The 16094-nt window shown below is 42.0% G+C and overlaps 3 protein-coding genes across 4 annotated transcripts; 2 read left to right on the top strand and 1 right to left on the bottom strand.

Annotated features, from left to right (window-relative positions):
• Window positions 1-6399: 6399 nt before the first annotated feature.
• On the top strand, window positions 6400-7847 carry LOC112566506. The gene is made up of 2 exons (XM_025242724.1): window positions 6400-6543; window positions 6918-7847. Exons 1-2 carry the CDS (start codon window positions 6490-6492, stop codon window positions 7188-7190), a joined length of 327 nt encoding a protein of 108 aa, XP_025098509.1. The 5' UTR covers window positions 6400-6489; the 3' UTR covers window positions 7191-7847.
• A 288-nt stretch (window positions 7848-8135) lies between these two features.
• Window positions 8136-11152, top strand: LOC112566517. 2 transcript variants are annotated; one of them, XM_025242735.1, is made up of 3 exons: window positions 8136-8396; window positions 8944-8982; window positions 10473-11152. In XM_025242735.1, the coding sequence occupies exons 1-3, from the start codon at window positions 8355-8357 to the stop codon at window positions 10890-10892; spliced, it is 501 nt and encodes a 166-aa protein (XP_025098520.1). In that variant the 5' UTR covers window positions 8136-8354; the 3' UTR covers window positions 10893-11152. The 2 variants fall into 2 exon arrangements, 1 of the variants encoding a protein (XP_025098520.1); XR_003099614.1 differs by lacking the exon at window positions 8944-8982.
• A 1714-nt stretch (window positions 11153-12866) lies between these two features.
• LOC112566374 lies at window positions 12867-14973 on the bottom strand. Its single transcript, XM_025242532.1, has 2 exons — window positions 14723-14973; window positions 12867-13889 (listed from the first exon to the last, which is right to left on the bottom strand). The coding sequence occupies exons 1-2, from the start codon at window positions 14885-14887 to the stop codon at window positions 13350-13352; spliced, it is 705 nt and encodes a 234-aa protein (XP_025098317.1). The 5' UTR covers window positions 14888-14973; the 3' UTR covers window positions 12867-13349.
• Window positions 14974-16094: the final 1121 nt, after the last annotated feature.

The raw sequence follows: 16094 nt of genomic DNA, 5'->3' as shown, positions 1-16094 counted from the left end.
TGCAACTTTTGACGCCGCACAACAGCCCGACGTCAGGTCTGGTGCACGGGCGCCCCCTCGCGGCACGAGGCTGACCGCCTCATTAGGCGCACCGTGTCGCCACGCGTCGCACGTGCACTGGCGCGGTCCTCGCGCGGCACACTTGTTTGACTTGCGGTCACGTGACTACCCTCGGACAATCAAAATTTAGCATTCTAATGTGATGCAAGCCAAGACTGCATCGATATTAGCCAACTCTAAAATGTCTGGATCATCACTTCATCTGAGTTAGTGTCACTGACATTGTTCATTTAACGTATTTTTATTTTTTATCCAGTTTTTCTTTCATTTTAAATGGAATTTTTTATGTTAGGATAATGCAAAAGTAAATGTATTAGTCACCCCTTAGAATAAGGGTAGACTTCGTGTTCTGGAAGTTACTGCATATGGTCACTGGTTTGTGGCCTGTGGATAGGATTCTGCTTCCCCACCCCACCCCCACTCTCCATCTTGCTCATTCTTTTCAGTAAAAATAAAAGTGGCTACCTGATTTATAAGGAGCTATTTAAAGCTTACAGATGTAAATGTGGCGGAGGGAAAGCTTTGATTCCGCTTTCCACGGGACGTACTCTAGACATGATGAGCCACTTCGGCCAGTAGGCTACAGGAGTCCATGCCAGTAAACTACTTCGCTCATTTATTCATGTTTATCTGTTCACCCTGGCCATGCCTAGCATTATGCTAGCACATAGCTAGCTTGGTTACGAGTGCTTGCGTTGCTCAGTACAAACTCAAGCCAAAGGCATGATAGACTAGTGGCATGATAGAACTGGTGGCGAGGTCACCGTTGGTCAACGAGCATGAAAGCTGGGGGTCACACGACAGTGATTTGTCACTGGCCACCTTACAAACTCAGCTTCATCTCCATGTTCCGGTGAGATGGTCGAGGAACTCGGGAAAATGTGCTTCTGGGGAAGAGATGGAGATGAGAAATGATGTTACAAAACCAGATGCGTAGGTAGAAATAGTATGTTGCCATGAGAACGCTGCGGTAGGTAGAAGTGGTATTCGAATATTAACGTCTCTGTGGTAGGCCTGTAAGTCCAGATGTAACTGTGCTTTCAACATGATCATAGACTTACAAAATGGTGGAAGCAGCACGCACACACACACACACAAACCCACTTATCTTTTTAGTCTTCTTTGTCCTCCTAGTGCCGCAACCATACCACCCCAGCGGATCCGGTTCTGGGCCGAGGATCGATCTCCTCCTGGTCTGTCTCCGAACCCTGCGTTTCATCTGTGGGTTTAAGTCCAGAACTTGTCTCGTTAAACTCGGTGTCAAATTGCAATAAAATCAAATTGTCAACCGTACACTGCAGTCTATGCAAAAACTTATTAAATACATTTTTTACTAAAACAAGGATATCGGCCGGCAGCTCTTCCTTGCGATGTAAGTGTAGAAGCAGGACTGAAGTATCGTTGGAAGTCAGAGAAACATTGCAGTGTACTGCTGACGTCAAGCAATGTCTGTAAGACACAATAACAAACACGTTAATGTTTGTACAAAGCCAGGATCGTGTGTTTTCACGAGCAAACCGTCGATGTCGCAGTTGAAGATGTGAAATATTTTCACGGGTGAGTCCCGTGCTGTGTCCTGGTGACCGTTAGCACGGACACCTCGTGTCGCGTAGTCACTGGGTCAGTGGAACTTATTGTCTCCCTTGTCTTGCTTGTGTCTTGCCGTCCACACAAAGTCCCTCGACATTATGGGATAGCAATTGTCATGAACTGTGGAGGACCGGCCATCTTGTCACTTATTTCTTGTTGGTGTTCTTTGTAGATACTGTTGTCCGTTTTCGATGTCCTCCATTGACTGGGCAGGCAACTCTGACCACGCGTACAATGATGTCTGGAGGGGAGAGGATCGGGTAGGTTGTTGCCGTCTGTCTCTCCGATCTTGTTCACTCCATTGAGTATGACGTGTGTGTTCCTGGCAGTTGTAGGGACCTAGGGGGACAGTAGCAGTGTGTTTGTGGTCCGTCGTGCACTAGTCATCTTCGTTAACTGCAGCCTCGTTGTCGATGACGTCACCGGTTCTGGGGCGTGTGCGTCTCGGTTCAGCGGATTTGTTCATTGTAAACGGCGAACTTGACTTTTTCACGAAGTTTAGACACGTTGTTTGCTAACGGCTGTATAGCCTGGTGGTTAAAGACGAGGTCTGAAGACTGAAAGGTGGTGTGTTCAAATCTGACTGAAATCAAAAAGAGTGAGTGAGTGAGTGAGTGAGTGACATTGTCGTGCTGTGGTTCACAGAACACGTGACTATGCTCTACACACCCTCACATAACAAATGACCATACTCTACTTACCCTAACAGAATGCATCCATTTTGTCTTTACACGATTACTTTGTTATACATAGTTTTACTATTTACTTATATACACTTTTATATTTTATATTTAGTGACAATCAGGGCCGTGCTTAGGGGCAGGCGGACGAGGCATCTGCGTAGGGCCCCGCGCTTTTGATTGATATGGTAACTAGGCATATGAAAGTGTTACAAATAAATTAATCGTAGGCTTATGTTGTAATGTGTATGCAGCGTGCTTTCAGTGATAAAAGACGAGATATCCCTGAGGAAAAAAGTGACTTTAGATCCCAACTGAAACCGTGTGATCGTGGCGTGAGGGCCCCGCACATGCCCTTTGCCTCGGGCCCCGCGGGGGCTAAGAACGGGCCTGCTTCTGACTATTGATGAAAACTGTTGTGGACTGTGCAGTGGATGCTACTTTTACTTTCTGTTTTTAAAAGAAGAGTTTTCAAGATATTTTATTATGCACCGTTAGCATACTGGGGAAGGGGAATGATTTGTGATATCTGGTGCAGGAGCAGGATGCGGTCAGCTTGTCCTCTGCACGAGTCATGCCAGTGCCTCTAATCTTGCAAAGAGAACATCCACCCAAGTTCTTAGTGGAGCGTGTAACCATCTGCCATTTAGCCAGGTAGAGGCTGTTGAGCTCTTACCTGCACTGTCCGCAGGATTTTGACTCATCGATGGGGCATGTGACTTCTCTTTGTTCCCCCTTCCCTCACACACACACACCACCACCACCACCGACACCAACAATCAGTCCCCTTCTTTCATTGAGCAATACAATATTACAGCTGGTAACACTATTTCGAGATATGGCTTATGACTGATGAAATGTTGCTGTTTATTTATTTGCACTGGTTTTTTTTTTCAGTGATTGTACACCTCCACTTAGGTTTCATGTTGTGAGGTTAGAGAACAGGAAGAGTTCAGGAGTAAGACTTGGGACCAGCATAAGTATATTTTACAGACTACATCAATATTTCACGTGTAACACGGGTGGGCACTATCTGAATGTACCACTAGACATGAAAAATGAATGCCAGTCGACCTACCCGGTGTGTCTCGGCAGGCTGAATGCACCCAGTCTATTCTGTGGGTATTGATTGTGTTCAAGAGACCGCATACCGTTCCAGATTCTCACCTGTGGGTAGTGAAGCGTGGAGAGGGACGACGGAAAGCGGGTGGGGGTTCTTTGATGTGTTGTTTGACTGAAAAAAAGAGTGAACTAAAAAAAACCTGCTGCAGTTCGTCTGTACCCTCGGTTTGTAGTAATCGGGTAGAGGATGGAAGGGATGGTGGGGATGGTGGATGGATCACGAACTGTCTGATATAAAAACAGGGTTAGTCCTGCAGCCCGCCATCCTGTGGTATCTACTGTCAGGTACAGCATCCATCCTGTGTGACTTCTGCTCGCAGACCTCAGACTCTCACCATGAAGCTGTCCCTCCTGGTACTCGGTGTCCTGCTCTGTGTGGCCCTCGTCTTGGTAAGTGGTTCACGCTGTCTAGTGTTTTTCTTTCTTCGTAATCTGTTTTTCCTCTCATGTTTCACCAATATTTGGTCGATACAGAATCAGCCAACTTCTCAGCAGGCCAGAAAATAGCCATTACTGAAACTTTTCTTATACACCGATGTGAGTCTCAAAAAACAAAGAATCAATTTATAATTAAGTTACATATTGAGAAATAAATGTTGATTAGCGCTAGTTGCAAACAGTTTGTTCTAAGTTTAGTTAAAATAAGGGATGATCGAATCAATGTGTGAGCTATTACTATATCGAAGGTGAACAATTCAGTCCTCAGACTGGACACTAAAGGCAACTTTGTAATAATTTCTCAGCAAAAAAAAAAAAAAGTTCAATAAAGAAGGCATAAAAGCCGTTTATAATTCCAAAATAAACAGTTTTACATAAGAGAATACAACCATTTGCTGTCCTTTAATAGTCGATGGAGTTGAAGAATATGAAATAAATTAATCTTTTTGATGTCTAAAACTTGTAACTCTTAAAACTGCGCTTGAGTGTTTTATTGACATTACAAAGACATTGCTTTTCAAAGTTTGTTTGAAAGACTTCATGATACTGGAGGACAGACAGGTTCGTTTCTTATTATTAAATAATACCCAAATGAATCTAACATATTATCCCATGTGTGTGTGTGTGCAGGCTGGCCCAAAAGGGAAAGGTGATGGAAAAGATGCGGCTGGCGGGAAGGATGGTGTTGCTAAGCCCGACAGAACACCTTCTACAGACGCATCATCAGAGGAGCGAGTCGGCACACGTCCAACTCGCCCATCACCTGACGGCTCGGACAACGCAGATCCACGTCGCCGTGGCAACTGACCTGACCTGTCCCACGTCTGCTGCTCGCCTCCAGCGCGGCTGCAGGGAGGACATGGGAGAGGGGGTGGTCACGAGACTGACCCACTGTTTGCTGACGATGGTTGAAAATAAGTTGTAGTCCGAACCTGCGCTAAGCTGAGGCAAGGGGAAGCCTGCATGTAACGAACTCTAACGATCGTATTATGATGTCCAGAACCAGTCCTACAGCTTTCATCGTGTCTCCACCGTTCTGCATTGTCATCAAGAGAACAGAAAAACTTTAAACAGGGATCCTTACGCCAAGTTTTACATTGTCAAGAGAACTAAAAAGAAAAATTCTAAAATTGCTCGATTGGTCAAGCTTTGTGTTGTTATCAATAGAACACAAAATAATCCATTCAAACAGCGCTTGGTATGGTTAAGCTACGAATACCAAAAGAGAATAGGAATTCAAATAGACTGACAGTGAAAAGGAGCGTGCTAAAGTTCGTTATGTGCATTTTTCTTTCATTGCAAATGAATAAAGATTAGTAAAAAAAATTGCATTTTAAGCTTATTTCTTACATGTGCGCTTTTCTAGCGATTCCACACAGGAGTCCCCACAGTTCTCAACGCTCACACTTTCCTGTCTTCATGTCAGCTTTCATGTCTTCGAGTCTGCATCCTGGTCAACAAACAGATAGCGGGAGAAAGTGCATAGCAATCACACACACACACACACAGCAATAGAGAGAATAAACTTTACTTTATAACGTCCGTTTGATATTGTTGTTGTTCTCTGTTCGTTTGTTTGTTTTGCCTATTCAGCAACACCACTGCATGTGTAAGCTCGTTGTTTGTGTAAGACGAGCTTTTTAATTTGAGTCCCTATTACCCACAATCCTGTAAAAAGGCCGTTAGAGAGGGCAAAGAACATGTCCTCTTTTGAACGTTTAACTTTTTTCTTGAAATATTTAAATATGTTATGGGATTTTCAAAGCTTGCTTTTGAAACTTTTGACTTTTTATTCTTGAGTTTGTTTGACGCAATACCGAGACACACCCAAGACTGTCAAATAAAACTAAACAATGGTCACAAGGGGGCTTTCAATAGAAATTGATGGGTATCCGGAGCTTAAGTGCGCTGTAAGGGTAGGTTCTGAAGGATTTCACTCAGTTCGGGTGTCGCCAGTCTTTTTATCGGTATATTCTTTTCAATTTGAAAGACACTTTAAACAAAACTTCTCTAAACTTCTAGATGCTTAAAAGAAAAGTACGACAGTAAAACAGGACAAATTTTATTTTATTAGCAAAAATATAGCTTTTATTTTTATCAAAACCACCGGTAGTGAGTTTTTTTTTTTAATCGGCAAACAATCTCTCTTTGTTTTGAATTTGTATTTGTGCATATAAATATAACCTTTGTTAGCTCACTGAGGTACTTTAAAGTTAGGAAATGTGTTACAAATGTTGGTCTTCATCATTACACTCGCTGCCTGTACAACAAGCTGCCATTGTGTGAAGTCTTTGGCAGAGGTTTTTCTAAGGCAATAAAAGTAAGATCGTGTTTCCAGTACTTACTGCCATCAAGGTAACCACACTTTTGAAAAATACATAGAATGAAGGTCTTTGGGGCTTAAAAAAGCCTAAACCAACAGTATCATTGACAAAATTACAATTTAATTTTTAGCTAATGAGACTCGTAATTGCAGCGATATTTCAGAAGACAAGCCTGGAAGGGGAGACGGGGTTAGTTCTCTGACATGAATGAAGGACCATAAAAGCTTGCAGCCAGCAGGTCCTTAATTAACCTGGTAGTGAAATCTGCCATCAACATGAAGCTGTCTCTTTTCTTGTTTTCTGTTGTCGTGGTTACTGCCATCGGGCTGGTGAGTGATTGACTTGTTTCTAAAAGCAATAAAAGACACAAGATTGCTTTTTAACCCGTGTTGACAAGACTTGTTTCCATGCGTTTTTAAACAATGTAACTGTCAACACAATTTTTAGATGTACGATAGTATATACATGTATAAAATGTGTAATAATTGCTAAGAGTGGTCATCTTTTTACTGAGTCCAATTGCTTGTTGTTGTTTTTTCTGTAACAGCGATATTCCGCGATGCGCTAGTCTTTGCGAACCCAGACAAAACAGGAATCAGACTGAGTAAAGCTACTTTTCCTGGCTCGCACCTTTGCTTGTGTACTTAATTTTTAATTCTTCTTTTACTTTTAAATATGTATGGATGTGGTCCTCTCTGTCTAGGTTCAACTACAGAAGCTGTCTGCAACCCTCAAGAAACTGCCTCCCAACAGCGTGAGAACGACCTCTGTTCCCAAACTTCCTTTTCGAAATGTTCCTACCACCAGACCCACATCTACCACCAGAAAACTCTCCACCAAACCCACATCTACCACCAAATTCCCACCTGTCACTAGACCCATGCTGATCACTGCTAAAAGAAGAAAAGATGTCACTAAAAAGGCCCGCATGGATCCTGACTATGGAAAAAACAGATATAAGCCAATGATCTACTAACAAGCGAGCATCCTGTCTTCTTCGTCCTTGCTTTGTTCTTCTGGGAGTACCGTTCCTGGGCTCTAGCTTCATTTGGTGTTGACAAACCTCTGAACCGACACAACTACATTTCTTCTACCTAGCCAAGGCACATGTAGACATCTTCCTGACTGTAGACACTCCTCTGAATGAAAGAGAAGCCTACACATGCAGTTTCAGAAAAAAATGATACAGGAATGCTTGGTAAAGCAATCTGAAATAAGTGAAAAGAAACAAAAAGCCACCAGAAGAAATAGTAAAATTTTATTACATTAACAAGGGTAAACATTGTCAACAAAAGGAATCAACCAATCAAACTGCGATTACATTGACCTAACTGGGAATCTCAATAATTCTCGCTTTGTCATTGTGTCACAAAATTAGTAACAAAGATTTGGATGATTGTGATGAAGTGATGGGTAAAAAAATTAAACAACTCACATTTGAAGCTTGGAGTTACTTGGAAATTACTTCTGAAGTCTTGTTAAGATGTCACGTGGCACCTGTCTACCAGCCCAGGCAGTCAGTGCTGACTCACTACCATGAAGACAAAGCTCTGTTCTTTGTGTCGCCATGAACTTTACCATAGTCCTGGTAAGGTCTTATGTGTTCCGATGCTAAACATTAAAATTGAATCCTAAAAACTATGACTGTATCAGTGTTTTTCATTGCGTGCGTGCGTGCGTGCGTGCGTGCGTGCGTGCGTGCGTGTGTGTGTGTGTGTGCGTCTGTATGTGTGTGATGGTTCAAACAATGTTTCAAACAAAGGGGAAGCTTCAGAGACAGGCTCTCCTCCATCACTCCTACCAAAGGCTGCGTTTATAATAGTTACAGCAATCAGGTAAACCAGAGGTTAGACCGCGTTTGTAAAATATACACTATGCCATACATAAACACCGGCTGACGGTAACAGAAAGTCTCCAAAGAATGAAGCCGTTGTTTCAAGTATTATGAGAAGTAACACCGAAACCAGCAGTGTGACTGGCGAAATTACAATTCATTTGAGACTCGTGAGGGCAACGCTAATGAGTAAGGTTCAAAGGTTGAGAGAGGAAGGTCATCGGACTGGAATGAATGGCAATAAAAGCATGAACCCGACAATTCACTGAGTGTTCCATCTTGGACCTGCAGCTCTCTGTCATCAACATGAAGCTGTCTCTTCTCGTCTTGGGCGCCATCGTCCTGCTGGTGAGTGTCTTTATTGTTGTAAACAAGGTGTCAATAATCAAACCCATTTCAACGATTCACGCTCAAGACATTGGAGTTGAAATAAGATCATGTTTTCACCTCGTTTCACCCGATTTTCGCTATGTTTAAGACTTGATATATATATATATGTGTAAATAAATCACTACAAAAGGTAATCGTCAGCAAGATGAGTTATGTCTCTTGCCGTCTTAACGTGTCCTAGAGATGACGATGGATTGATACACTAAATAATCGAGTCAAAACATAATTTTTGTGGAATATTTGCATCAACATGTTCGTGTAGTTTAATGACCTCTTGTGCATGTTGGTGTTTATGAGCGAGTATCCATGAAACAAAGCTGAACATCCCAGCTTTCGGGAAAGAGGATCCAAACCCACAGTGACATGTGCTTTAGCCACTGTACCACCAACACGCAGCTACATCACTGTCCACATTTGCTATGCTTATAATTGTGTGTGTTTGTGTGTGTGTTCTTGTCTGTGTGTGCTTGTGTGTGTGTGTGTGTGTGCTTTCACTGTTATGTAGGTTCAAGGGACCGCTCAAAAGGATAAACGTGGACCAAAAGTAAATCCTGTTACAAGAACAACAGCAACCATAATTTTGAACAAACCTGCGCCTGTAGCTACAACACCAGATCGCAAAAGGACTACACCTGCAAAAGCTTCTACCCGTAAAATGACAGTCACCCCGGCTACCATTAGAGGCACAGAAACCAAAACGAGAAAAAAGGGAAAAAAAGTTTTTCTGAGTTATTACAATTACTTGAGAAAAATACTAAAACTACTCCGAAGTACACAACTAGGAAGCCTCGAAAATGGCCATTTTCTAAATTAATGATCACAAGAGATTTCGGAGGGTATCACCCATAACCACATAACTGTATTAAAGGGCAGCCTGTCCCTTAGAAAATGGAGCCCACAGACCCTGAAGAAGCAATCACACAGACAGTGACACAATACTGATCAACAAGTGTGTACTAGCAGTTACTGACAATAACAAACTGTCAAGTGAAGATTGTATTAGGTTTTCTCGTTAAAATAAACTTGGAAAGGACCTTTTCATCTTTCTCATCTTCTATATTATCACTGGAAACAAATGCAGGACAGAAGGAAGAGAAGAACGAGAGAGGAAAGAGAAAAAGATGGCGATTCTGTTACTTGATTTACTTTTTTCATTAGTCTTTTATTATTTGTTCTCTTTCGTATATGTGAAAATGGAATGAAAAATGCTCTGTTTTCATGCTGGCAAAGATGAGGCTCGTAGGGAGTCAACAGTGGAATGTGTGTGACTAAGTCAGACTTTATGTGAAATCCAGGTTTTTGTAATTAACTTACAAGCCTCGGCTTAACTTGTAAGCCTCTTGAGAATCACCGGCCTCAGGCAGCAAGTCGACTGATGTTGAGAATTTATTATCTCGACACGGCGAGACCTTCAGCAACGGTCTGATGTCTCACCATTAATTTCACATTTTAGATACCCATCACTGTCACATGCATGTTGTAACAGTCCAGTGCAATCACATGATGTTCTGCAGAAGCTCTTTATGTGTTCATTAAGAAACAAACTCAGTTTTTAATAACAGTTACCGCGATGGGAGTAACCACGGATCTGAACACACAGGGAACACATGGCGGGAAGATGTTTGGAGTTCGAAGTATCCCCCAAGAATGAGTTTGCAAAGTAATAAAACCAATTTCAACAGATCCCACACTCAAGACATGGGAGTTGAAATGAGATAATGTTTTCAACGTGTTTCACCCGATTTTCGCTATCTTTAAGACTTAATAAATACTTGTTGAAATAAACCACTAAGAGAGGTAATCGTCAGCAAGATGAGTTATGTCTCTTGCCATCTTAACATGTTCTAGAGATGACGATGGATTGATACACTAAATAATCAAGTCAAAACAGAATTTTTGTGGCACAGTGACATGTGCTTTAGCCATTGTACCACCAACACGCAGCTACATCACTGTCCACGTTTGCTATGCTTATAATTGTGTGTGTTTGTGTGTGTGTTTTGTGTGTGTGTGTGTGCTTTCGCTGTTATGTAGGTTCAAGGGACCGCTCAAAAGGATAAACGTGGACCAAAAGTAAATCCTGTTACAAGAACAACAGCAGCAACCACAGTTTTGAACAAACCTGCGCCTGTAGCTACAACACCAGATCGCAAAAGGCCAACACCTGCAAAAGCTGCTGCCCGTCAAATGACAGTCACCCCGGCTACCATTAGAGGCACAGAAACCAAAACGAGAAAAAAGGGGAAAAAAAGTTTTTCTGAGTTATTACAATTACTTGAGAAAAATACTAAAACTACTCCGAAGCGCTTAACTGGGAAACCTGGAAAATGGCAAGCTCGCTTTTTTGTCACAAAATCATTAATCAGTGACACAATACTGATCAACAAGTGTGTACTAGCAGTTACCGACAATAACAAACTGTCAAGTGAAGATTGTATTGGGCTTTCTCGTTAAAATAAACTTGGAAAGGACCTTTACACTTTTCTCCTCTTGTATATTGTCATAATATACTAAAACCTTTATGCAACCTTCCTCATCTTCATCACCTTTTGTGCTTTGTTTGTTCACCATGGACAACTAGATAAGAAATTAAAAGGAAGAACGGACCCCTAGCAAGATAGTCTTTGGTCATGTACTGTACATTGTTTGTTCATATCAGGCTGCAGGTATTGTTACCTGTAATACTATCCTGTGTAAATAGCAATTAAAGGTGTCTTCTTGCTCATTTTTTAGTCTTTTCTTCTCAACAAAAGCACATGCTGGATGGGTGCAGGCAATAGTCATCGGGCAAAGAAATGAAGTGGTCAGATGCTTGTGTCGCGGTCCCTTTGAGAACAGAACCTAGCTTTGAAAAGCTTTGCATTCGACTTTGCAAGAACTTTGAGTGCATTCGTCGTCTCTTGTACTGAGAGCACCCCATTCACTAAAATAAATGTACTCTGTTCGTGTATATGAGTTAAAAGACTCTTTCAGTTGCTTTCCACACATTTCTGTCAAATATATAATGTGTATTTAACGCTACGATTTTATGTAAGGACGATTCTCTTTTACTCATGCGTCCACAACAAAGAGGTGTTCTTGTGATCTCGAGTAAACTTTTGACCCTGGGACCAAAATAGGACTTAAAAGAAAACGAGGGAGGAGGGAAGAGTAAGGGTAGATAGCTACCCGCCCAGAAACATTTGTGCACCATGCCAAAAACATAAAAGCTACAGGTCGTTAGCAGGTCAGAAAAAGGTTCACACGACCTGCACGAGGCTTATCATTTGAAACACGAGAGCTTTATGGACGTCACAGCTGCTTCTTGTTTCCGGCGTCAAAGAGTTCGTGAGACTTTGTCACTGTTGTCCCTAGCATTCTGCTGGGCACAGCTAATAATTACCTGTTCCGTTTCCCCTTACCTAGTTTGCACTAATGCCAGTACTTATCTGCACACAGGTAATTAAAAGACAGCGCCGAGAAAATTCTCACGGTTGGTTGGTTTGACGCAAAGAAGGAAAAAAGGATGATAAAAGCATAGAGAGAGAGAACCAAGAGAAAATCTTGGACGAATCTCTGGCGAAAATTGGTCAATCAATTAGCCACTAATATAACAGTCCATTTCATAGAGAAAGTGTGAAATAATTTTTTTAACGGATGATGTTTATAGAGAAATTGAAGATACGCTTGCATCGCTTGTATCGCGTGGGAAAAGGGGTATTGGTGATTTAAACAGTAAGGTTTTATCACGGCAAAGCACCCGGTCCTCTAAACAGGTACCGCATACAAAGAAATAAAAAACAGTGTGCCTAAAGCGAGATTTGAATCCAGGACAGTCAATTCTCGCTGTGCTGGTGACAAGTGCTAACTTTAACGACTAATGCGTGGATTGTTTGATTGCAAATTAAGAAAAACTTGATTGACTAAAATTTGGCTCTCAGACACAACCCTATACTCAGTACAGTGGTATATTTACCATCCCTCTTCTCGTAGTCAACACGAAAACATCTCGCTTTAATCGCGATTTTGACTAGATGCCCCTACAGATAGGTCCATGAGTGCGATGAGAAAGCGATGTTTATAAAACAAAGTTATTATACTTCATTACATATGTAATATCGTCTTTCAAAATAAAATTTTCAGCAGTGTCGAATGTCAAAATGACCTGTCACAATATGTCCATGAGTATACTGAACTCTCCGTAAAAGCAGATGAAATGTTTAGAACACAACAAACATCAGAATTCGCAGACTACATTTTGCCTGAGTCTGGTCATGTGATTCATGGTTGTGCAGATTGGATGTTGTTGTAACAGAAGTAGACAAAGCTTACATCAAGTGCTGCTACAAGAATAGAAGCTCAATTATTAATAAGAAAAATGCAAAAGAAGGAAAATAGCTAAGGTGTAGAAATGAACAAATGAAATAATAAATGAAAAGAAAGGCTTCGTTGTTCTTCATCATGTTTATTAAAATCACTTCAGTTAGTGATAGACTTACCATCGCTCTGTGATACATTTTAACAGTTGCATTACTTCTTTATTCATTTACAATGGTGTATATCTCTTTTTGTGCAAGTCAAGGGAACAGGAGTTTAGACTGTATGAGAAGATGTAGTCTTAAGCCATGGACCCTGAAAAGGAACTACAAATATGAAAATGGAATGTGTGGAAATGAGATAATTGTTACAGGGAGATTTTTCTTATTTCTTACAAAGACCACATCATAACTGCGCCAGCAGGAAACCAGAGTAGCTGGCCATGGAGAAGGGATGCAAACGGTAAGTACGTAAGAACAATTGCGGGTCAAAGGTGAACTCTGATTTTGGAGTGACATGGCAGATAAAGGAGGGGAGGGGGGTCACTGTATGTATCTAATGATCCGGCGCCTCACGGACATTCAAAGCGATTCGGATGGAGCATTGGCCGGCTGATCAGCCCGACTTCTTGGGGCTCTGCTGTTGTTTCTTCCCTTGATTCGAGCTCTTTAACGGGGGAGTCGTTGGAGAAAAACTACCCGCTTTCTTCTGGGGTGCTCCGGGTTTACCAACTCCAACGTTGTTGGCCGCTTTCCCTGAGCCCGGGGGCCGTGGCTGGACATTAATGGATGCGATTCCCTTTTTCGAAATCCCTGGATTCTGGTACTGGGACCTGCTGTTGACATCCGACCCTCCCCGATCTGCGGCAATCTGGTATGGACTGTTTCTGTCCCATGTAGGCTCATCCGGCGATTCCTCCTCGTTCCGGGAGGGGGATCTTCGGTTGTTTGAACCCCCTTGCATTCCCATCATGTTTAAGTTCGCAGGTTTGACCTTATTTAAGTCTAGTTTACTTAAGTCAACCTTCCCTAACATCTCCGAAATACTTCCTATCGACGAGTTGCCGTTCTTTGTTGCAGCAGTATCCGCAGAGTTCTCTTTTCCTTTGTTCTTGCTGCTTCCGAGGGGAATGGAATAGCTGGCTTCGTCACCGATCTATGGAGTGGAAAGATCGAACACCTTTAGAGAAAGCAGTGCACCTCTTTATAAAAAAAAAATGTTAATTAATAATCTTATCAGTGTAATAACAGCATTAAACTATTAATACAACCCTGCAAAAGCAACATCAATACATAAACCGCTAGAACCACGAACTTGTATTACACGTCCGTACTAAAACACTGTTGATACAGAATATTAATGTGATACAGCACATTATAATGCCAGTACAGAAAGAATAATAAAAAATGAAGAATCGTTATTTCATAATACTATACATGTATTATAATTTGGATGTACGAAGGGTTGTGGGGTTGTGCGAGTAGTTTTCACACCCTGATACTAATGTTAGTACAGACAACGCTCTGGGTGATACTAATGATATGGGCAAGTATATACTACATCTCGTGTAACACGCCCCTGGGGCTGCCACTGCCCTCGACAAGCTCGTTCCCCGTGAAAATCAAGCTAGAACCTCTGAAGTAACAGTTATATCTAATACTGCGTTTACACTGAAATGGTCCTTAAAAAGTAGAAAAGCATTTTCTAATATTAGTTGTCAAATTTTCATTGTATAAAGCATGGCGAGTCAGATTTCTTTCATAATGACCTCTGCCTGTGCTAACAGATACTCACTGATCTACTAAATATCGTAGATGCTAAATTAAAAAAAAATAAAATTATGAATGCACAATAGGTAGTATAAAATATATCCCAGTAAATTAACAAGTTTAGAAAAAATGTTCTCATATGTGGGGGAAGGGTGGGGTAAGTGGGTAGGTGGGTGAGTTGATGTGTGTGTGCGGGAGTACATGTGAGTAAATGCCTACCGATTTTCCTTGGAAGGGCGAGCTCTTTACATTTGACAATTCTTTGCTGAACTTGGGCGCGTTGGCTTCTCTGACCGGTCCACCTCTATCTGGAGCCTTGGGTGGGGGCCAGACCGCCGCACAGCACGAGACCAGACAGCACGCTGCCACTACAATAAGACGCATCGCTTACTTCTCGACGACACTCAGAGAAAGACCCGACGATGAAAAAGAAACACAAGCACTATCGTGTGGATGATGCCAGTGGTGTGTGAAGACATGAACAGTTCGCACTTTAAATAATGGCTGAAACACTGCGGTCGTTAAACAGATGAAATAACGGGTGTCGCTTTCTCGTCTTGCATCGAGCTTTTTTGTTTTAAAAAACTTAGAAACTGTTTCTTTTGTACATTTTATTTTTTTCAATAAAAGGTTCAGATGATGGGTGTTGTCTTTGCTATTGTCTTGCTGTGCTTCAAAGGGAGGTCATCATAAATTCTAGGTCTCCTATTACCCGCGCGCACATACACAGAGCATTATAACAATACTACACTTATCTGTGAGCGCACTCTCACACACACGCATCTTTCCCCCCTCGTAATGATGCCCACTCACCCATCCCCCGTCACACACACACACACACAGGAAAACAAAGGCCCGCGAGCGCGCGCACGCACACACACACCACTCACGTGCTTACAGAAGTGTGAAGACCTTGACATACAGGTCAACGCTAGGTCATGCACACGTGGCTGATCGATGTTACTGAAGTCACAAGACTTACTGCTTTAATTAATAAACACGGGTCTCCATGGCAGCATGCACCGGGGATCTAAGGGCCGGTGTCCGCGGTAAACAGTACATCGGAACTTCAGGAGAAGCAGCTTACTGAAAAGTCAACCCCTCTTTTAAATTTAAAAAATGGATATGTATCTTAAATCTCAGAAATTCGTTTTGTTTTCAAATACTTACTCCACCCGATTCGTTGCTCTCACCTGTTTACACAAGCCGCGGTCAAAATTTGGAACGGAATAACAACTGTCAGTAGGCCAGGCTGCCAGCACTAAAGCTTGAAACTATTTTTTTTTTCTTTTAAGCATGGCGAAGTGGGTGAAAATCAGCTTTGTGGGAAAAGCTGGGTACGGTAATCGATAGGCCGGGTGTGCAAGCCGCAGTGACATACCTGCACTAACGATCTCTGTCCTAGAACCCCTTTCCCAATACCTCCAATCTCCTTTCTACAGCTCCCATGCTTCTGTTGGGGAGAACATTTCACTTACAATTCCAATATGAGTATGTGTTCCCACTGTTTCTGGATTCATTTTAGAGCAGTCATTTCCTAAATCTGTTCTGATCAGGTAATACAAACATCGACATTCTCTTCTTGCTTGAA

This window comes from Pomacea canaliculata, linkage group LG6 (genome assembly GCF_003073045.1).
Source record: "Pomacea canaliculata isolate SZHN2017 linkage group LG6, ASM307304v1, whole genome shotgun sequence".
Lineage (NCBI taxonomy): Eukaryota > Metazoa > Mollusca > Gastropoda > Architaenioglossa > Ampullariidae > Pomacea > Pomacea canaliculata.
Note: the sequence above shows the minus strand (reverse complement) of the source record. Positions and strands in the feature narration are given on the sequence as shown.

What these genes read in the sequence shown, in the direction of transcription:
- LOC112566374 (XM_025242532.1), bottom strand. Translation starts at nt 14,887, where the DNA reads ATGCGTCTTATTGTAGTGGCAGCGTGCTGTCTGGTCTCGTGCTGTGCG. An exon ending in CGCCCTTCCAAGGAAAATCG is followed by an intron (nt 13,890 to 14,722) that starts GTAGGCATTTAC and finishes TCCACTCCATAG; the next exon opens with ATCGGTGACGAAGCCAGCTA.
- LOC112566506 (XM_025242724.1), top strand. Translation starts at nt 6,490, where the DNA reads ATGAAGCTGTCTCTTTTCTTGTTTTCTGTTGTCGTGGTTACTGCCATC. An exon ending in TGGTTACTGCCATCGGGCTG is followed by an intron (nt 6,544 to 6,917) that starts GTGAGTGATTGA and finishes CTCTCTGTCTAG; the next exon opens with GTTCAACTACAGAAGCTGTC.
- LOC112566517 (XM_025242735.1), top strand. Translation starts at nt 8,355, where the DNA reads ATGAAGCTGTCTCTTCTCGTCTTGGGCGCCATCGTCCTGCTG. An exon ending in TGGGCGCCATCGTCCTGCTG is followed by an intron (nt 8,397 to 8,943) that starts GTGAGTGTCTTT and finishes ACTGTTATGTAG; the next exon opens with GTTCAAGGGACCGCTCAAAA. An exon ending in AGGATAAACGTGGACCAAAA is followed by an intron (nt 8,983 to 10,472) that starts GTAAATCCTGTT and finishes GCTGTTATGTAG; the next exon opens with GTTCAAGGGACCGCTCAAAA.